Source organism: Nycticebus coucang, chromosome 5, assembly GCF_027406575.1.
Source record: "Nycticebus coucang isolate mNycCou1 chromosome 5, mNycCou1.pri, whole genome shotgun sequence".
Lineage (NCBI taxonomy): Eukaryota > Metazoa > Chordata > Mammalia > Primates > Lorisidae > Nycticebus > Nycticebus coucang.
In genome coordinates, this window is record NC_069784.1 from 31,195,603 (window position 1) to 31,217,087 (window position 21,485).

The 21,485-nt window shown below is 45.9% G+C and overlaps 1 protein-coding gene across 4 annotated transcripts in view; it reads left to right on the forward strand.

Annotated features, from left to right (window-relative positions):
* Positions 1-1,370: 1,370 nt before the first annotated feature.
* Positions 1,371-21,485, forward strand: part of CDC14A (cell division cycle 14A) — a 205,876-nt gene continuing 185,761 nt past the window's right edge. For 2 of the 4 annotated variants that reach the window (XM_053592087.1, XM_053592083.1), the window contains exons 1-2: positions 1,451-1,739; positions 2,514-2,604. In XM_053592087.1, the coding sequence (XP_053448062.1) occupies positions 1,691-1,739; positions 2,514-2,604 (140 nt within the window). In that variant the 5' untranslated portion in view covers positions 1,451-1,690. Of the gene's footprint in view, positions 1,740-2,513; positions 2,605-21,485 lie in introns of all 4 variants that reach the window. The other 2 variants (XM_053592084.1, XM_053592085.1) reach the window with 2 other exon arrangements.

Consider the following 21,485-nt stretch of genomic DNA (forward strand, 5'->3'; position numbering starts at 1 on the left):
CTCAGAGCGCCCCCCCAGAGTCAGTCAGCTCTTCACTAGTGCGCCCCCTTTCTCCCTAGAGGTAACCAAGCGACTAAGTTGGAAAAGGCCGGCACAAATCCCTTTCTGTTTCTGGAGAAACCGCACAGAGAGCGCACTCTTCCGATGGTGGGTCTGTAGCGCCATTTTCGTGGGCAAGTGACTGCCCACTGATCAGGCACGTTCCTAGGATACCCCCCATTAAAGCTGCTCAGTGTGGAGACCCTGAAAGAAACCAGCTACGGGCGTCTTTGAGAGTAGCCCCTTCCTGCATCTCTTTAGCTGGGACTCCGCAGAGAAACTCCTTTGTGTTCACGTTCCCGGGACAGGCGGCGCTGTCCACTCACGTCTTCCCTCCGCCCCGGCCCGCGCTGGCCTAGCTGATCTGCCCCGCCCTCTCCCGGACCAGAGTAATAGAAAGATTAGGCATTAGTGATTTCGTGCTCACAGTGGTGGCCCAAAATGAAAAGCTGTGGAGAACCCGATGGGAACGTTTTTCCCCGAGACCAAAGCACAACTTTGAGACCAGAGTCCAGAGTCCAGAATGTGTACAGAAAATCAGTGGGCGTATTTCTGAGCTAGGAGGCAGCGCTTCTTCTTCAATTGTCGTTGTTATAAAGATGAGACCCCTTCAGTGGTGGGCATGGGGGTTGGTTGACAGGTTAGCTACAGGCAGGGCAATGCACGGACAAGATCTTGGGTCTTGTGTGTATGTGTGTGTGTCGGCGCGCGCGCGCCTGCCAAGAGTTGAAGAACATGGATGAATGGGGCGAGAGAGAAAGAGAATGAGAGAAAGAGAAATCTGGAAAGGGGAGAAAACTCAGTGGGTGCAGAAAAGGAAGGGGCGCCGGCGCATCGCTGCCAGCCAGGTAGCCACAGCGTCCTGCGCGCATCTACTCCCATCCCCGCCGTTTCATTCATAAGTTTCTGGCCTAGAGGCCCCGCCTGCTCCCCTGGGCCGAGGGCCGGGTTTCCTGTTCAGCAATTGGTGAACGGCAACAAAGCCTTAGCAACTGGCTCCTAGTGACCCGCGGGGCGCCTGGTAACTGGGGCGCCGGGCGGGCGTGGAGAAAGCAGCTAGGCTGTCCCTTTAAGGGATGGCTGCGGAGCCGTGAAAGTGGAGGGGGCCGAGGGAGGGCGGGGAGGAAGGTCTGGGGGCCGGCCTAGGAGGAGGAGGAGGAAGAGTTGCTGCTGAAAGGAGGTGGCGAAGGAGGAGCCGGAGCCGCTGCTGCCAGCCAGCGGGCATCGGAGTCCTCCCCGCTGTCGCACGAGTAGCCACGGGCGCGATCGGGGCCAGACGTCTCCTCCTCCATGATCACTTTGGGAGCCGGGGGAAGACTTTGCCCGGCCGTGAGAGCTGGTTTGCGTTTCCCAAGGGCGGCGGCAGCGGCGGCGGAGCAGCAGCAGCAGCAGGGTCCGAATCGGAGCGGCCACAGCTCCGGGCGTGTGCGCCCCGCGCGGAGCGGGCTCGGGTTCCCCACGGAATGTCCCCGGGGCGCCCGGCGCGCTGACCCCGCGGCCGCCCCCTCCTTCGGCGCCTGCTGCCTCCCTCGGGCGAGCTTGGTGTTCGGGACTGCGAGCTTCCCGGCTCTTGGGCAGTGGGGAAGCCCCCGGGGGCGGGTGACCTTAGCTCGCCACGACCCAGCCCTCCCCCGTGCGTATCTCGCTTAAGATGGCAGCGGAGTCAGGGGAACTAATCGGGGCTTGCGAGTTCATGAAAGGTGAGGAGCAGCCGCCCAGCATCCTCCAACCCTCCCTCACCCCTCGTTCTTCACTTCCCGCCCCTTGGTCCTAACCTCTGTCCCCGGCTTCTCCTGGGGCCCCCAGTGCCCTGCAGCCACTGCGCGCGCTCTTGTCCTCGCTCGGTACTCTCCCCTTCCCGAGGACCCCCTGCTTCCGGCTTCTCTGTCTTTCTTGCGTCCTTAGTTCACACTGCAGCTCCCTGGGATAGCCTTCTGCCCCCGTATGGGACGACGCCAGCTTCTGCTCAGGCTCTTGCACTCATCAGCTTGTGGGATCCTTCTTCGGTTGACCCACTATTAACGGCTTGGGATTGGGGGGCACCCCCCAACTACACCCCTCCCCGTCTCTGCTCCCTTCCTCTTCTTGAAGTCTCCGAAGCTGCAGGGGAGAGGCTCGCCTCTCTTCCCCTTCTGCAGCTGCTGAGGTCTGGAGTTTTCAGAACCAAACTTGCACCTTCAGTTCTACGGGAATCCCTAGTTCCTGTCTCTTCCCGCTGGCCTGAAACAAGAGCCACTTGCCTGTCCCTTGCTGAGTCCCTCCGGCAGGTCCTCTTCTTGCCCATGTAACTGTTGTGCTCTTTGGTCTCTTTTTTTCTGGAGAGATCAGGTTTCTGCAAGAATTCTGAATGATAATGGGGCCTTTAAATTATGGGCAGAAGTTATTATTTTGATCCTTTATTTATTACCACTACCTTTCACCTCCACTTCCCTCCTTCTCATATGTTTTTTCCATCTTTTAAACTTTTCTTTCAGATCGGTTATATTTTGCTACTTTAAGGAATAGACCAAAAAGCACAGTAAATGCCCACTATTTCTCCATCGATGAGGAGCTGGTCTATGAAAAGTAAGTTTCTGTTTTTGTTTTCCCCCTCTCTCAACCATTTAGCTTGTTGCCTCTCTGCTAAGGAAACATGCGCCTTGATGGTAGTTTTATTCATTTTTTCTCAATAGTGGAAGTAACAATGGCAATTTTTTTTTAGGCTCAGGTAGTTTTATTGATTTTTCTCCCAGTAGTGCAAGTAACAATACCAATATTTTTGGGCTCAGGTGCTTGGGGAGAGGTGCAGGGAAAATTAACATAATTTGAACCTGTCAGCACCTCAGTTCTTTTTAGATATCTATCTGTGTTAGTTCACGGGCACAACAAACAGCCACTGTAGATTCCTGACACTCCCCAGAGTAGGACCAGGGAGACACACACTCTGTCATTGCCAGACTCAGTAATTGGTCTGTGACTTAGTCACTAAGTATTTAAGGAGCACCCACAGGGTACAGGGCAGTGTGCATATTACAGGTGCTCAAGATGTACAGTTGACAAGACTTGTGTTGTATTTCAAGATGGTTTTGTTTGTGTAGCTGGTTTTTAGAAAGTGGGGCACATTAGCTGCAGGAAACTGTAGCGGAGTCACATCTGTGAGTACCATTTTGCCTCTCTGACAAATTATAGACCTTTATTTTGATGCCCCACACTTCATGATATTCTTTTCTTTAAATCTGAGATAGTGATATAGGAGTACTGTTTTACTTTCTTTGTTATTTTGCTTCTGTGGGGTTAGGATTTGAAAGTGTAAATAAAAGTAGGGAACTATTTGCTGTGAGAGATCATTAATCTATAGGAAAAGATATCTTAATACTTTAGACATAGTAAAAAATTACTTGGAGGTTCTTGGTGTTTTGATTTGATATTTTTAAGCTCCCTTAAAGTGTGTTGTTTTTGTTTTTGAGATGTGTTGAATAACAAGCTATTTTCATTGTACTACGCATTTTCCCATTAAATTGTTTGCTTTTAATATTCATACGATATTAAATATGAGGTGACCATACAGTTTCTTTACTTATAAAATCACTAGAAATGATTAAATTGCTTTTCTCTTTCCCTCCCACCCCCAAAAAATTAATTGGAGAGAGAAAAATCTCCAATAAAAGCAGCTGATAAAGAATAAGTGGGCTGGATTGACTTGGTTCTATTCTTTTTTTTTTTTTTCTTTTTCTCATGTTTTTGCCCTCGTTAGAGTGCTACGGCATTGTAGCTCACAGCAACATCTAACTCTTGGACTCCAGTGATTCTCTTGCCTCAGCCTCCCAAGTAGCTGGGACTACAGGTGCCTGCCACAACACCCGGCTGTTTTTAAAGATGGGATCTTGCTCTGGCTCAGGCTGGTCTTGAAGGTTCTGTTCTTTTATCAAAAGAACTGATGTTTGAGAGGAGTCTAATATATTCCAATAGAAGTGTTTAGTTGTATTTGTTATCTTAACCAAATGTGCAGTTAAATGGATATAGTTAAATGCACCGTAGTAAGCTTCCTGGGATGTGCCCTGTTTAGGGGTATTGGCAATTTTGCCTAAAGATTTGTGGCTCTCACCAGGCCTTTGAAGAGTGTGTATTCTGGACCATCAAGAACATATCTTTTATTTGATGGAAAATAACCTTTCCACAATGTCCCTTCATCGTGGAGGTTCTTGACACTTGATGTCGTTAGGACATTTTGCTTTTTTTGCCAGGCCTTGATTTGAACCTGCTACCTCCGGCATATGGGACTGGCACCCTACTCCTTGAGCCACAGGTGCCGCCATTTTGCTTTTTCTTTTATTTGCAGTTTTTGGCTGGGGCCGGATTTGAACCCACCACCTCCGGTATATGGGGCCGGCGCCCTACTCCTTTGAGCCACAGGCACTACCCTGTCAGGCCATTTTGCTTAGTGGTTCCTGAAGGAGGATGCTTCTTTTTTATTTTTATTTTTTTGATGTAGAGTCTCACTCTTTTGCCCTGGGGTTGGGTGCTGTGGCATCATCTCATCACAGCTCACAGCAATCTCAAACTCTTGGGCGCAGGTTACTCAGGCCTCAGCTTCCCAGAGTAGCTGGGACTACAGGCGCTGGCCACAATGCCAGGCTAAGTTTTCTATTTTGGTAGAGATGGGCTCTCTCTCTTGCTAAGGGTGGTCTGGAACTTTTGAGCTCAAGCGATCCTCCTGCCTTTGCCTCCTGGAGCGCTAGTGTTACAGGCGTGGGCCACCACGCCCAAGTGAGGAGGATGCTTCTTAAATGGATGAATGAGAGTGGGAATGAAAGAGCCCTTTGCTGCTGCTCATGAATGTGCAGAGTTGCTGAGGCAAAGAGGTCTAAATCCCTGGGGTCAGATTACAACTCTGCTTCTAACTCCATTCTAGACCGAATGGAGTTATGCGAGGCCACGTACCTGGATGGTGTCACTGCCAGCACTGATAACTGAACCTTCACTCTGTTTTTTGGAATGTGCATTGTTGTGGCTTTCTTTTTGTGAGTTTAAGGTTTGGGAACCTCTCATGAGTCTGAGAGTAGGGACTGCAAATATGTCATTATGTTCAATTCTACAGAGACTCACATGTCAGAGGTTGTTAATATGTCATCGAAAAACCTCTTGTTGCTGAGGTCTGAGTTACTTCTCTTGGGATTGCTAGGTGGTAGCTTTAGCAGGAAATTACATTTAGCCAGCTAAACACCATGCACAATGGCTTTTTGATTCTAATATTGGTATAGGAGACATTTTTTTGTGTGTGATTTGTAATGTTGGTATTTTAGAATAGGCCTACAAATCATATTCCTCTTGTACTGTTTATTCTACTATTTTTGTGGTGTCTTACAAGGAAAGATTTGCTGGAGAAGCCATTCAGTTTATATGGTAAGTCTGGATGTCATTAACTTAATGTAAGTTTTGGATGTCCATTACATTTTGGATGTGAGGACTTCAGCCTGTGTTTCTCTTAGTTTGGACTCGCCTTACTAGTGGCTGTGGTTCTGATCACTCACACCTCCATCTTTTCTGTTACCTGGTTTTATTACACAGTGCCAGGTGATACAGAGAATAAAATAATGATGAATACCTATGTTACTTTCAAGGAGTTCCAAGCTGGTAGGGAGAATAATAGGACCACAATTTGAGGTATATGAACGATAACTGCCCTAATTGAAATGACCCCAGTGCTAGGAGAGGAATTCATAGGAGGCTGGAGGTTATGTCCAGTGGAAGGTTCAGAAAAGGCTTCTTGGCGGAGTTAAGATTGTCTTGAAGGATGGACAACATTTTATTAGGCAGGCACATGAAAGGAGGGTTGTCAGAGAACAGCAAGGATGAGGAGGAAGTTGCAGGATGTCTGTTCAGGGCACATAGGTCCTCCAGTTTCCCTGGTGTGTTTATAGGTCACCTGTCGGGGATGGGGAATGTGAAGCTGGGAGGTCAGTTGGGGACAGAATGAAGCCAGTGTGAGGAACCTGCAGTTTCCTTGGTACACCACGAGACTCTGTTGAGGGTTTTGGGGGCAGCCATGGTATGACTTGATTTGTGCTAATATCAAATAATGGCAAACATTTATTAAGCATTTAAATGTGTACCAGATGCGGTTCTAGGTGCTTTTACTATTCATTTTGTTTCCCACCAATTCTATGAAGTAGGCACTGTTATCATCCTATTGTATGAAGATGAGAATAAGGCACAGAGGGGTTAGGTACCTCGCCCAGGGTCACAGAAGTTAAGAAGTAGTAGAGCTGGAGTTTGAAACTAAGTCATCTGGTTCCAGAAGACATTTATCCTTCTCAAAGAATTCATATGAGAGCATCACCTAAAATGGATTGGAGAGGAGGTTAAGAGCCTACTTAGAATAATTCTGGGATGTTCATAGGGAAGAAACAAGTGCTGGATTAGATGGTGGCAGTGGAGATGGGAAGGAGGGATCTGAATCGTGTGACCTGAGAACACAGGAGGGTGGGTTGGAGGGGTGCTGGCGAGAAAGAGGAGTCAAAGAAGTTCACAGGACAACCTGGGTTGAGGTGGGCCTACGGGGCTGTTAACTGAGACAGGGAAGTGGAGTGGAAGAATTGGCTTTGGGAGGCAGATCAGGCATTCTACTTTGGCCAGACTGAATTAAAGACATTTAAGGGATATTTATATCACTGTTACGTGTCACATAAATTTGAAGTTCTTAGATTTGGGAGTGTCCCCAAAGAAATGATAAAGTGTAAGAATGGTGAAATTGCTAGGGGACAAAGAGAAGGCATCAAGGTCTGAGAGGAGCAAGGGGGGGATGGAGAGGAAATAAAGCAGGGGGGAGGTGGGAAAATGCTGAAGGGGAAAGGAGAAAGGGCAGAGGGATGAGGCAAGGGACTCCATCTAGTTAGCTCTGTTTCCTGCAGTGTAGAATAAGAGAAACTGCAAAGCCCCTGGAACCGGGGTTCTGTCTGTGGAGGATGTTCTTTGGTGAGAAAGATTGTGGCTGTCATCTAATAAATGTGCACGCCTCTAAGGAAAGGAGTATGTTTATGTTCATCGTCATGCAGTACCCATATAGCCTTCGTTGTAATTATTTGTTGAATGTTTGCTCCTGCCTTTCTGGCCAGGTGTAGTGTCACATGCCTGTGTCCCAGGTAGGAGGCCAGCCTGAGCAATACAGTGAGGCCCCCTTCGCTAAAAACCAAACAAACCAGCATAAAAGAAATGTAACCTTTTGGGCTACATTACCACCTTACAAGCTATTATTTTTGAATTGAGACATGATCTCTTTAATTATTATTTTTTGTTGTTGTTGATTTTGGCCGGGGCTGGGTTTGAACCCAACACCTCTGGTATATGGGGCCGGTGCCCTACTCCTTGAGCCACCCATAGTCTCTTTAAATATTAGGTTAGTGGATACTGTGGACACAGCTGTGTTTTGTGCAGGTATTTATTTAGTCGTAAAAGGATAATAGCATGCTGTGATTGAAATGGCAACCTTCTGAGAAGCTGGTAGGGAAAATTTTACAAGGCCGGGCGCAGTGGCTCACGCCTATAATCCTAGCACTCTGGGAGGCCAAAGCAGGTGGATTGCCTGAGCTCACAAGTTTGAGACCAGCCTGAGCAAGAGAGACACCTTGTCTCTAAAAAAATAGCCAGGTGTTGGGGCAGGTGCCTGTAGTCCCAGCTACTTGGGAGGCTGAGAAAGTTGAAGTTGTTGAGACCTATGATGTCACGGCACTCTACTGAGGGCAACAAAGGGAGACTCTGTCTCAACCCCCCTCCACCCCCCAAAATAAAGAAAAAGAAAATTTCACACAGTATCCTCGTGTAGTAAGGCTATTAGAATAAAAGTTTGGGCTCAGTGCTCTATAGCCCAGTGGTTAGGGTGCTGGCCACATACACCGAGGCTGGCGGATTTTAACCTGCCCAGGCCTGCCAAACAATGACAACTCCAACCAAAAAATAGCCAGGCGTTGTGGCGGGCCCTGTACTTCCAGCTACTTGGGAGGCTGAGGTCAAGAGAATCCCTTAAGCCCAAGAGTTTGAAGTTGCTGGGAGCCGTGGCGCCAGGGCACTCTACTGAGGGTGACATAGTGAGACTGTCTCAAAAAAAAAAAAAAAAAAGTTTGAGTTTTCTACTTGATTTTAAAACAGAACTTATCTCATTGGTATAAATGTGTGAAGAACTTTAATAAATGAGGATGATAAGAAATCATACATCCTTGGGTTGTGATTTCACAAGGCAGAATTAAAATCAGTGTGTCTGCTAACAGATTTGTGGTATAAAAATACACCCATAAAATGAGTTTTTCAAAGATTTATCTGTGTTTGTTTAAGTTACAAACAACACACAACTCTTCAAAAAGGCAAATTGCTTGGTATTGGAGCTTGGCTTGTAATCCAAATAGTGGCTTACTTGTAATATCTTGGCTCATGTTTTTTGGCTAAAAAGTTAAGAGAAATCAAGTATGTTATAACGTTTATGTCTCCCTCCATAATCGTGATCATGAGGAAAGAGTTGGACATTAATCGTTAGTTTTTAGCGGTGAAGGATAGTGTATAGAGTCTTCATTTGCAGCCTTGTTTGTTATTGTGTCTTTTCTCCTTGGGTTTATAAAGGAAAGGTTGGAAAGCGTGCAAGAGGCAGGGCGTAGTGGCTCATACCTGTAATCCTAGCACTCTGGGAGGTGGAGGCAGGAGGATGCCTTCAGCTCAGGAGATCGAGACCAGCCTGAGCAAGAGTGAGATAACCCTCCTTCCCCTGCCTGGTCTCTAATAAAAAAAAAAAAAAAAAAAAAAGAGATTAAAACAAACAACAAACAAACAAAAAAAAGAAAACACAGAAGAGAGTGCTTCATGGAGATATTCTGGGGACTGAATTCTAAGCAGTTCCTGAAGTGACTTGAAGATTTTCACCAAATGTTTTAGCATGTTCAGTATGAGCAGCCTCTAAAGAGAACTAATTAGCTAAATGGAAGATTTAAATAATTTAAAAGAGTCAATTTCATTTAAGCTTAATTAAAGTAACCTGATATTAATGCAGACAAGAATTTTTATAACTTTTTTAAAATTTTTTTGCATTTTTTGGCCGGGCCCGAGTTTGAACCCATCACCTCCAGTATATGGGGCTGGCGCCCTACTTCTTTGAGCCACAGGCGCCACCCCAGACAGGAATTTTTGAATAAATAATTTGTAGAAAAATTATTATTATTATTTTCACTTTTTGGCCAGGGCTGGGTTTGAACCCGTCACCTCCGGCATATGGGGCTGGTGCCCTACTCCTTTGAGCGACAGGCGCTGCCCGAAAAATGATTTTTTTTTAATCTTGTCTATAGCATAGATTTGAGTCAGAATGTGAACCTATGACATCTTTGACTGAAGTACAGAAAAAACGTCTCTTGCCTAGAGATATTGGTGGAAATGAGTATTTAGGCTATGTAAATGAGAAAAACTCCTTTTGTTTTTTCCATTTTTATTTCAAATTAAATATGGAGCAAGTAGGCGAATTTAATGGGAAGCTGAGTGCCAGCGAAGCACATACATCCGTATATATGTGATCTGTAAAGCTTTAGAGTCATCGTTTAGTGCCTTAGCTGTCATTACGAGTTGCCATAGAAGAGATTTGCTTGAATTCAGAGACAGTTCTCACCTAAGAACAATAATAAAGCCATAACAACCGCAACAGCTAGTATTTTATAGTTCTGTGCCGGGCAGTACAGTGTTCGGAGTGCTTTACAAGCACACATTAACTCAATCCTCAGAACAACCCTGGGAGTTAGGTGCTATCACTGTCACTCCTTAACAGACGAGGAAACAGACAGTCTTAAGTCTATTGCCTGAAGTCGCTGAGCTAGTAAGCGACAGAGCTCGAATTAAGCCACAGGTAGTCCTCTTTGGAGTCCAGGCGTTTCCCAGCTGTCCTGAGCCTGAGGTGGATGGGGAGGGTGTGGGGCAGCATTGCCCCTTCCTGGCTGACTTGGCCTCTCTAACTTGGGTGTTGACGGCTTTAGTGAGAAATATGCCACTACCAGTGTGTCGGATAGTATGGTGCAAACTATGTCCAGACCCTATCGGGGAATGTGTGGTGGTTATTAAAGTCTTTCTTTGTAATCCCGTTTTTGTGCTGCCAAAAACGGAGAAGAGAAAGTCAGTTAATTATTATTGTACATTAGTAGGGCATGTGAAAAGTGAAAGAAACCCAGTTTTTTGTAAGCCTATGAAAATTGCTTTTGTAGGCTGTCTGATAAAATATTCTTTCTGCTTAACTTGTATAACTCAAGATACAATGATTTCTGCATAGAATTCTTCTAAAACCCAAGAACATTACTTAGCTTTTCAAAGATAGTAGGTTTATACTTTCTTCCTCTTTTCTCCTTCCTTCCATCCTAACCTGAGAAAAATAAGCCAGTATTGTTCAAGGCTGCCTTTTTCACCCTCTGTTTTGAACACGTGAGTTTTTTGTGTGTGCTTGTGTATGCGTATACCTGTGTACACAACCGACATTATGACGAAGTATCACATTCACGGTCAGTTCTTACTTTCTTTCTTTATTTTTGCCAATTGGCTTTGCCAATTTTTTTTTTGCAATTTTTGCCCGGGACTGGGTTTGAACATGCCACCTCTGGTATATGGGGTCAGTGCCCTACTCCTTTGAGCCACAGGCACTGCCCTCACGGTCAGTTCTTAACTCTTTGACCCACTAGAGTTAAATTTTACTTTCTAGAGATTAATTTATGCTTTGTTGGTCTCTAATCTTCATAATGACAAATTATTAATCAGTTATTTAAATTTGTTTGAGGTAAGCCAGGCAAAAAACATAAAATGTAACAGGCAATAAAGAGAGTTTTTCTAACAGGGCTGGTCTTAATCATGCAGCCTAAGAGAGCTCCAAGTGGGCTGCAGGAGAGCCCAGTGACATCTGTCAGCCAGGTCACCACAGGGCAGATTCATTATTTTGTTTGAAGTAGATTCCTAAGACATCAGATGTTCTCATTTGTAAGTTCATAAACACATTCTCAAGCTGAAAGTAAATGACTTTTTTTACTTAGCCACAACTCCGTACACCTTTGGGCTTAAAAAAAAAAGGGCTCACATTTTTATGGAAAGCGAAAAGCATAACTTAAAGCTTGTAAGTGGGTGAAAATGGCTATATAAGAAACTAACATTTAGATAGGCTAGATTTGGACGCAAAGCCCGGTGCTGATCTGTAGAGATACACACATATAAGGAAGGAAGGAAGAGGAAAAACATACAGTGCCGGGCAGTATGTGGCCAGAGTTGCAAATGTGTATGTTGGGAGTCCAGGACAGGACAGCTTATACGCCCAGGGTGATAAAGACCTCATCGGATGGTGTTTGAACTAGCTCTTGAAGTACATGTTACGATCTCTGTGAAGACCAGTCCTGCCTGTTTTTGCACACCATTATATCCCCACACCCAGCACAGAGCCTGGCATAGAGATGGGCTTCAAGAAATTCCAGTTGAATGAATGAATGAGTGAATGAGGAAGAAAGGAAAGAAAGGAAAGAAGAGACCTCCTGCGGAGTCCTGAGAAAAGGCACAGGCCGTTTTGGGGGAGGTCTAATTTTTTTTGAGATAGAGTCTCATTATGTCACCCTCAGTAGAGTGCTATGGTGTCACAGCTCACAGCAACCTCAAACTCTTGGGCTTAAGCAATTCTCTTGCTTCAGCCTCCCAAGTAGCTGGGACTACAGGTGCCCATCATGAACCCCGGCTATTTTTGTTGTTGTTGTTGTAGTTGCCACTGTTGTTTTAGCTGGCCTGGACTGGGTTCGAACATGCCAGCCTTGGTGTATGTGGCCGGCGCTTGTAACCACTGTGCACAGGCGCCGAGCCAGAGAGGTATAATATTTGAATGGAGAGCAGTTACAGGTGAGGCTGGACACTTATGTGGGGCCTGGATGGTGGAAAGCTGTTTGGATGTTGGTCAGTTCTGCTTGTTTTTGAATGGCAGAGAGAACAGTCGGGGCTCTACTTTAGAATGAGTACTCTGCTAGGAGGTGGGGGTCGTGGAAGGTAGGCTGAGGCAGGATTCTATTAGGGTTGTAGCCATGGGGGACAGAAAGGCCGCCTGGGGAAGAGTCTAGAAGGGGTGGACTGAATGGATTTGGGACTGGCCAGATGGGGGTGGGAAGGAGGAATTAAAGGTGAATTCAAAGTTTCTGGCGTGGCCAATGGAAGAAAGTGATACCTTTAAGATGCAGTATGTAAGTTAGAAGGAGGAACTGCCTGTTTGCTATCTGTTTTGTTTTGTGGATGGGAGATAGGAAGTAAAAAGGGGGAGTTTTTACAATGGAGTCTTTCTTTTTTGGGATCTTTTAGCAGAAAATAGACAGTGCTTTTCCTGGATATTTAGATATTGTTTAAAAATCAAGAGAGCCTGGGCACAGTGGCCCACGCCTGTAATCCTAGCTCTTGGAGGCCCAGTCGTGTGGATTTTCTGAGCTCAGGAGTTCAAGACCAGCCTGAGCAGAAGCAAGACCTGGTCTCTAGTAAAAATAGAAAAACCTAGCTGAGTAGGGTGCACATGCCTGTATCCCCAGCTACTTGGGACGCTGAGACAAAAGGATTGCTCAAGCCCAAGAGTTTGAGGTTGTTCTGAGCTATGACAACACAGGCACTTTACCCAGGGTGACAGAGTGAGACTCTGTCTCAAAAAAAATAAAAAAATTAAAATCAGGAGAGGTGAGTAAGATAGCTGATCTCAAGTTCCTTTATGACCCTGTGATTTGAGTTGGGTTTTCTATGCTTAATCATGGAATTCATTATTTCTTAACATTTTTTTTTAAAGCTTTAGTTTTAGTTTACTTAAAAAAAAGTTGATATTATAGTCAACTAAATACTTCTGAAACCATCTCAGAATGATATGTTGAATGAAAGCCAACAAAAATATTGCTCTATTTATTGAAAGTATGTAATGTTCCTAGTTCTTGACAGTGTGGAAACATCTGGCAATTGTTCACAATTATAATGGTTGACAGTGAATTCCTTCATAAGGATTAGTTGGTGTGAACTATAGTTTTTGAATAAAATATTTCCTTAATTAATTAATTAATTAATTAAATATTTTGGTCTTAAACATGTTCATTCATAGTGAGAAACTGGAGCATTGGCCAATTTCGACTTCTTTTGTTACAAAATTTAAATTTCTTTTGAGAACCAGAAAAAGTGGTTTCTTTCAAATTTGGTCACTGTGATTGATGTACTTTGGACATGATGGATATACTTTTGTTTGTCTGGGAAGGTAGCATTTCAGTGAAGCAACTTTTACAGAGAAGTGGACATTTATGTCTTGAAATATCAAAGAAGTTTTATATTTTTAATAATTTATGGAAACCTTTCTAAAATGAATCTACATTTTTGCCTTCTTAAATGACTTTATTGCTCATGATTTACTTTTTTTTGTAATACTTGGATTCTATCAATATAAATCAATTGGTTGAATGGTTTCCCTGTAATTCAGGGAGAATTTCAGGGGCTCCTAAGGAATAAAAGGTCCTTTGCTCATGTGTCAAATAGCCCCTGTTTGCTAAACATCTTGTGTCATTAAGTGGTTTTAATTTATTCTGTTTTTTTTTTTTTGAAATGAAGTCTTCTTTTATCACCCTGGGTAGAGTGCTGTGATGTCACAGCTTACAGCAACCTCAAACTCTTGGGCTCAAATGATCCTTTTGCTTTAGCCTCCAGAGTAGCTGGGACTACAGGCACCTGCCACAGTGCCTGGCTATTTTTAGAGATGAGGTCTTGGTCTGGCTCAGGCTGGACTCCAACCTGTGAGCTCAACCAATCCACCTGCCTTGGCCTCCCAGAGTGCTAGGATTACAGGCCTGTCTTTTTTTTTTTTTTTTTTTTTAGTTGATAACTTGCTGCTGTGAGTTGAGTACTTTCTAGTGCTGCTTGTGCTGGGGGAGCTTGTGGCCTTACTGTTAACGTACCAGCCACTTATAACTGCCTCTTCTCTGTGGTCTGCTGATGAGCTTAATATACTGTGGGCATGGAAGTCAGACTTCACATTTTATTTATTTGGAACAAAATAAGACTAAATAGACGCTGCATGACACTGTGCCTCTTTTATAAACATAGTTAAAGGGCGTGGGTTTGAGGCAGGATTTAGAAGAAACAATACAACTTTGTTTTTGGCTTACTTATGATCTCACTTATATCCTGGATTGTTGAGATTTGTAAATCAGAGATCCTTGTATAACTGATTTCTTATTATATATATTTTTCTCCCTTTTAAGGGAGGGTGGCATTAATAATGTAGCATTTACATTAGTTCTGATACCAAATTATTGCTTCTCACCTGTGGAATAAATCTGAAATGTTAACATTTTTTCATGTTTTTTTGTGTGAAGCAAAGAAAAACATTTAAAAAGGTCTAGTCTGGGAAGCTGTGCATGGTGGGCTCATAAAACACTGTGGGCCTTGAGGAGCACCTGTGGCTCAGTCAGTAGGGCACCGGCCCCATATACCGAGGGTGGTGGGTTCAAACCCAGCCCTGGCCAAACTGCAACAAAAAAATAGCCAGGCGTTGTGGCGGGCGGCTATAGTCCCAGCTACTCGGGAGGCTGAGGCAAGAGAATCACCTAAGCCCAAGAGCACCTTCTGTGCATGGAGAGGGGCAGCAGACTTTGTTACTCTCCGTCCCCTTATCTTCCCTTCCTAGGTCACTTTTGTTCTTTTTGTCTATTTAGTCCTATTTTGTACCCAAAGCTGATAAGATGTGATACATATCTTTCCCCACAATTAACCTCGTATACTGTTTAGGATTAGAATGGAAGAAGGAAGTCTATTTGCAGGTGAACCAACCACATGACAATCTTTTGTTTATTTGCTCAGTTATCTCTGTACCAGGTGCTAGGGACACAACAGTGAGTCTGTTTTAACCCAGCCCTATTCTCAAGATGCTTATAGTCCAGTGAACGGTAGGGATGATATAAATTAAATGTTCGGACATAAGATTTTTTATAAATACTCTGAAGGAAGGACCCACAGGTTTTTGGAAGCATATGACAATGGACCCTTTGGGAGGGATGTCGGTCAAAGGAGAATTCCCTGAGGGGTTGTGAGTGGGGCTGAGACCTAAGGGATGAGCAAATGTTAACTAGGCCCCAGAAGGGTGGCAGGAACGGAAAGCACCTGTGGTTGGAGCTTACTAGTAACACAATGGGGGGCCTGGTGCATAAGAAGACCCCAAAGAGAGATGCGAGGGGCCTGGCAGGTAAGGTCGAGGGTTTTTGTTTTTGTTTTTGTTTTTTTTTTTTTTTGCAGTTTCTGGCCGGGGCTGGGTTTGAAACCAACACCTCTGGCATATGGGGCTGGTGCCCTACCCCTTTGAGCCACAGGCACCACCCCTGAGGGTTTTGGTTTCAATTTCAAGAGTTTAGAGAGGTAATGGGATCATCACCAAAAGTTCTACAGTCATTATTTTCCTTTCAGAGCCTCGGCCACTTTGTAAAATGTAGGGTGTCAGTCATCACGCTGTTTCCTACCTAAGCCACACATTTGCAGCCTACGTGGCCCGCCTGCCTTCAGTACCAGCTGTTGAATAATGGGCTTAATTTACACTGCTGGGGAAGGCATCTGTGGGAGTGAATTTTAATCTTACCAGTGCATTCCTGAAAACATCTCCTTTTGTTTTCATTAATCTGAGTCTCTAAAGGGAGTTTTCATTAATTAATTCTCTGCAAAGAGGGAAGTCTCAGAATTACAGACCCTGATGCTGGAAGGTTCCTTGGTTCCATGTGATATGTCCTTTGCTTTAAGCCACAGTGGCAACACTCTCGCCCTGTCCCCCAAAGCAGCAGCTGAAGCTCCCGTGACCCTGCTACCTGCAGGTACTAAATGGAGAAGGGTTCCCCAGACTCTCCTGTTGCATACCTGGGCTTCCCTAAAACCTCGGCAGTACAGCAAAGGGCAGGACTGAGGGTTGGGATAGGGTCCTCTCTTTCCTCTATGATCTCTACGAATGTCACACTTTATGCAGATAAGTAAATACTAACCATGTCAAGGTTTCTAGTATATGAAGCTGCTTTCTCTCCTGTGGGCACACAGAAGCATAGTGAATTTCAGGGGTAGAGCTGTGTTCTCCTGCCCTGAGGACACACCTTGAGGGAAGTGCCTTCTGGACCCAGACCTAACACACCGAGAGGCCAGAGTGCAGCTGGCCTTGAGGAACGTTCGAATTGATGGGTGGGTTTGTCTAATAGGGGTAACCACAGTCATAGGCTGTATAATATGTACATATAATAGCTAGAATCGTGATACATAATGTGATGTGACAGCTGGGCAGAGCCATTTAATTCCCTGATAGATGAGGGTGTGGAGTCCCAGAGAGGATGAGACACCAGAGTAGGGACCTTGCGTGACCAGATGGGGACTGGAGCCTCTTGGTTCGCTGTGGGCTTTAGTTCTAGGGCAGACTGCTGTGTGTGTGAGAGCTTGCTACATATGCAGCCGGGCTTCCCCAGGAAGTCAGCCTTGGGGTGATTGCAAGCGGTTTATGCTGTAAGGGCTTGAGCAGAAAACTCAGTCTTGGGCCCCCGTCGGGGCTTAGCCTTCACTCAGCAGTTAGAAATGGGATCGTTGTGTGTTTTAGGTGTGTGCAGGAACTTTATCATCTGACTGGAGGGGTGCTGACCGTACTCTAGTGATGGGGAAAATACCAGGTGGTGTGTCTAGCCCAGAAGCAATGCTGATTAATTTCACCACAATTGTGTACATACCACATACGTGTAAAATCTCACGGTGCTATTGCTGCCATTGTAGCATTTACCATGCTGTAATACCACTGCCCGTCTTCTCAGTAAGTGGTAGGGACCGTGGTCAGCAGGCTTTTGGTAGATATTCACTTGTGTGAGTAGGTAAACAGCCAAAAAATATCAGCAGTGTGGCTGGGTGCCCGTAGCTCAGTGGTTAGGGCGCCGACCACATGCACCGGGGCTGGTGGGTTTGAAGATGGCCGAGGCCTGCTAAAACAAAACAAAAAATATCAGCAGTGCTGATAAAAAATTAAAAGGTTGTCATGCCTTATAAGTGATCTTAAAGAATTTTTTCACCAATTTTTTAAAGCAGTTGAATTGTTTTTAGATTTTTTTCTTTTGCAACACTCTCTGATTAATATGCTAACTTGTAGGGCCTTGCTCAGATGAGGTAGTTCTACATTTTGTTGAGTGAATCCTCCTCGACAAAAATTGAGACTCTGTCTCAATTAAGAAATTTAATTGCTGGGCGGCGCCTGTGGCTCAGTGAGTAGGGCGCCGGCCCCATATGCCGAGGGTGGCGGGTTCGGACCCAGCCCCGGCCAAACTGCAACAGAAAAATAGCCGGGCGTTGTGGCGGGCGCCTGTAGTCCTAGCTGCTCCGGAGGCTGAGGCAAAAGAATCGCATAAGCCCGAGAGTTAGAGGTTGCTGTGAGCTGTGTGACACCACGACACTCTACCCGAGGGTGGTACAGTGAGAATCTGTCTCTACAAAAAAAAAAGAGAAATTTAATTGCTTGGAATGTAGCTTATCTTTTTGCTGAGGAATTGAAAATTTTCACATGAAGCTTCTAATATGCAGAATAAGGTATAATAGGGTTTCAAACAGTGATTCTTCTGGGAGGATTCAATTATATTATAGTTTATTAGAAAAACAATGATAGGCCCAGCCCGTGGCTCTCACTTATAATCCTGGCATTCTGGGAGACAGAGGTGGGAAGATTGCTTAAGGCCAGGAGTTTGAGATGTGTTTGAACAACATAACTGAAACTCAGTCGTCTATAAACAATGAAAAAAAAATTAGCGATGTGTGGGTCGGGCTTGGTGGCTCATACTTGTAATCCTAGCACTTTGGGAGGCTGAGGTGGGTAGATTGCCTGAGCTCAGGAGTTTGAGACCAGTGTGAGCAAGAGTGAGACCTCCGTCTCTAAAGATAGCTAGGCATTGTGGTGGGCGCCTGTAGTCAGGAGGCTGAGGCAAGAGGATCACTTGTGCCCAAGAGTTAGAGGTTGCTGTGATGTATGATGCCACAGCACTCTACTGAGGGTGACAAAGTGGGACTGTGTGTCAAAAAAAAAAAAAAAAAATTAGCCGTATGTGGTGTGGTGGTGTATACCTGTAGTCTCAGCTATGTGGAAGGCTGAGGCCAGAGGATTGCTTGAGCCCAGGAGTTTGAGGTTACAGGGAGCTATGATGCCACCTCTGTATTCTAGCTGAGTGACAGTGCAAGATCCTATCTTAAAAAAAAAAAAAACAAAGAAAAACCAAATAAAAAAATAAAATAAAATATTGGTACCTCATAAACTTCACAGCTCTTGTGAAACAGACATCCTGGGTATGACAAAGAGGCTGCTAGCCCCAGCTTGTATTTCCTTTCAGATCTCCAGGACCATCCCTTGTTCGGTAGTGGGCAAACACTTGCCCTGAGCCTAGTCCCCCATGTCTTTGTCATGCCCTTACGGAGATGACCCTCCTCTTCCCCATTCCCTTCCTCCACTTTGAGGGCTCCGAATGCTCCAATTCCTTTAATTTCTTTCCTGTCAAAACAAGAAAGAATTTGATTTTAGCTATTTACACTTACTGAATAAAAGATTGATTTTCACTTAACAGTTCATGAGTTTCATTTTAATTATCGACCCATAATTTTCCAATTCTGCCAGAGGAAGTTTGAAAATAGGTGGAGAGATTCACTTGCTCATTCACCCCCTCACTTGCAGATGAAGCTGATATATCCAAGCTTTCCCTCCACCCCAATGAGACCAGAATACTCTTCCCTTCTGCCTCGACAAGCAGGGGCTTGGCTGTGGCTCTGGAGGCCTCTCCTAGGAGTTGCCGGAATGGAGAGACACCATCCGGCTCCTTCAAGTTTAGGAGCCCAGGGCTTATCTCTGCTTTCTCCCCCTTTTCTTTGTTCCCTGTTAATGACCTCCCCTTTCTCGCTTCCATTCTGAGCCCAGCTCTCATTCTCCTGCCTTTGTTCCAAGTTGCCCAAATACGTGTTTTATACTTTCTAGCACATTTGACTTATTTCATTTGATTATCAATTGATTTTCATTTTGATATTTTCTTTTAACTAATGATTATAAATGTGTTTCCATTTCCCCCCACTTTGGGTGAAGAAGATTCTGATAAAGAAGCATGTCATGGGAAGGTGGCTTCTTTATTTATGGCATTTTATTATACCAAAGTTGCTGATAACCCGGCATGGTGTCATAGCTATGACTTTTTTTTTTTTAGTGATCTTGACATTTTCGGAAATGTATTTATCTAGTTAGAAAGCTAGAGGTATGTAAAACTATTATTTTAAATACATAAACATTCTTTTAAACATAAGCATTGTAAGGAAAGAATATATCAAATGATTTTAAGATTGAATTTTGTCTTTAATAGTATTTGCCTCTGACAATTGTGACTTTTGAAGACTTGTTCTAAATTGCTCCTGGCTGTGCAACGTTTGTTGTTGTTGTTTGAGACAGAGTCTTACTATGTGGCCCTGAGTGCAGTGGTGTCAATGTGCACCGCAACCTCAAACTCTTGGGCTTAAGAGATTCCCTTGTCTCTCTCTCTCTCCCTCTCTTCCCCCCTCTTTCCCCTCTTCCCTCCCTCCCTCTCTCTCTGTCTCTCTCTCTCTCTCCCTCTCTTCCCCCCTCTTTCCCCTCTTCCCTCCCTCCCTCTCTCTCTGTCTCTCTCTCTCTCTCCCTCTCTTCCCCCCTCTTTCCCCTCTTCCCTCCCTCCCTCCCTCTCTCTCTGTCTCTCTCTCTCTCCCTCTCTTCCCCTCTCTTTCCCCTCTTCCCTCCCTCCCTCTCTCTCTGTCTCTGTCTCTCTCCCTCTCTTCCCCCCTCTTTCCCCTCTTCCCTCCCTCCCTCTCTCTCTCTCTCTGTCTCTGTCTCTCTCCCTCTCTTCCCCCTTCTTTCCCCTCTTCCCTCCCTCCCTCTCTCTCTGTCTCTCTCTCTCTCCCTCTCTTCCCCCCTCTTTCCCCTCTTCCCTCCCTCCCTCTCTCTCTGTCTCTCTCTCTCTCTCCCTCTCTTCCCCCCTCTTTCCCCTCTTCCCTCCGTCCCTCTCTCTCTATCTCTGTCTCTGTCTCTCTCACTCTCTTCCCCCCTCTTTCCCCTCTTCCCTCCCTCCCTCTCTCTCTGTCTCTGTCTCTCTCCCTCTCTTCCCCCCTCTTTCCCCTCTTCCCTCCCTCCCTCTCTCTCTATCTCTGTCTCTCTCTCTCTCCCTCTCTTCCCCCCTCTTGCCCCTCTTCCCTCCCTCCCTCCCTCTATCTCTGTCTCTCTCTCTCTCCCTCTCTTCCCCCCTCTTTCCCCTCTTCCCTCCCTCCCTCTCTCTCTGTCTCTGTCTCTCTCCCTCTCTTCCCCCCTCTTTCCCCTCTTCCCTCCCTCCCTCTCTCTCTATCTCTGTCTCTGTCTCTCTCCCTCTCTTCCCCCCTCTTTCCCCTCTTCCCTCCCTCCCTCTCTCTCTGTCTCTCTCTCTCTCCCTCTCTTCCCCCCTCTTTCCCCTCTTCCCTCCCTCCCTCTCTCTCTCTCTCTGTCTCTGTCTCTCTCCCTCTCTTCCCCCTTCTTTCCCCTCTTCCCTCCCTCCCTCTCTCTCTGTCTCTCTCTCTCTCCCTCTCTTCCCCCCTCTTTCCCCTCTTCCCTCCCTCCCTCTCTCTCTGTCTCTCTCTCTCTCCCTCTCTTCCCCCCTCTTTCCCCTCTTCCCTCCCTCCCTCTCTCTCTATCTCTGTCTCTCTCTCTCTCCCTCTCTTCCCCCCTCTTTCCCCTCTTCCCTCCCTCCCTCCCTCTCTCTCTGTCTCTGTCTCTCTCCCTCTCTTCCCCCCTCTTTCCCCTCTTCCCTCCCTCCCTCTCTCTCTATCTCTGTCTCTGTCTCTCTCCCTCTCTTCCCCCCTCTTTCCCCTCTTCCCTCCCTCCCTCTCTCTCTGTCTCTGTCTCTCTCCCTCTCTTCCCCTCTTTCCCCTCTTCCCTCCCTCCCTCTCTCTCTATCTCTGTCTCTGTCTCTCTCCCTCTCTTCCCCCCTCTTTCCCCTCTTCCCTCCCTCCCTCTCTCTCTGTCTCTCTCTCTCTCCCTCTCTTCCCCCCTCTTTCCCCTCTTCCCTCCCTCCCTCTCTCTCTATCTCTGTCTCTCTCTCTCTCCCTCTCTTCCCCCCTCTTGCCCCTCTTCCCTCCCTCCCTCCCTCTATCTCTGTCTCTCTCTCTCTCCCTCTCTTCCCCCCTCTTTCCCCTCTTCCCTCCCTCCCTCTCTCTCTGTCTCTGTCTCTCTCCCTCTCTTCCCCCCTCTTTCCCCTCTTCCCTCCCTCCCTCTCTCTCTGTCTCTGTCTCTCTCCCTCTCTTCCCCCCTCTTTCCCCTCTTCCCTCCCTCCCTCTCTCTCTATCTCTGTCTCTGTCTCTCTCCCTCTCTTCCCCCCTCTTTCCCCTCTTCCCTCCCTCCCTCTCTCTCTGTCTCTCTCTCTCTCCCTCTCTTCCCCCCTCTTTCCCCTCTT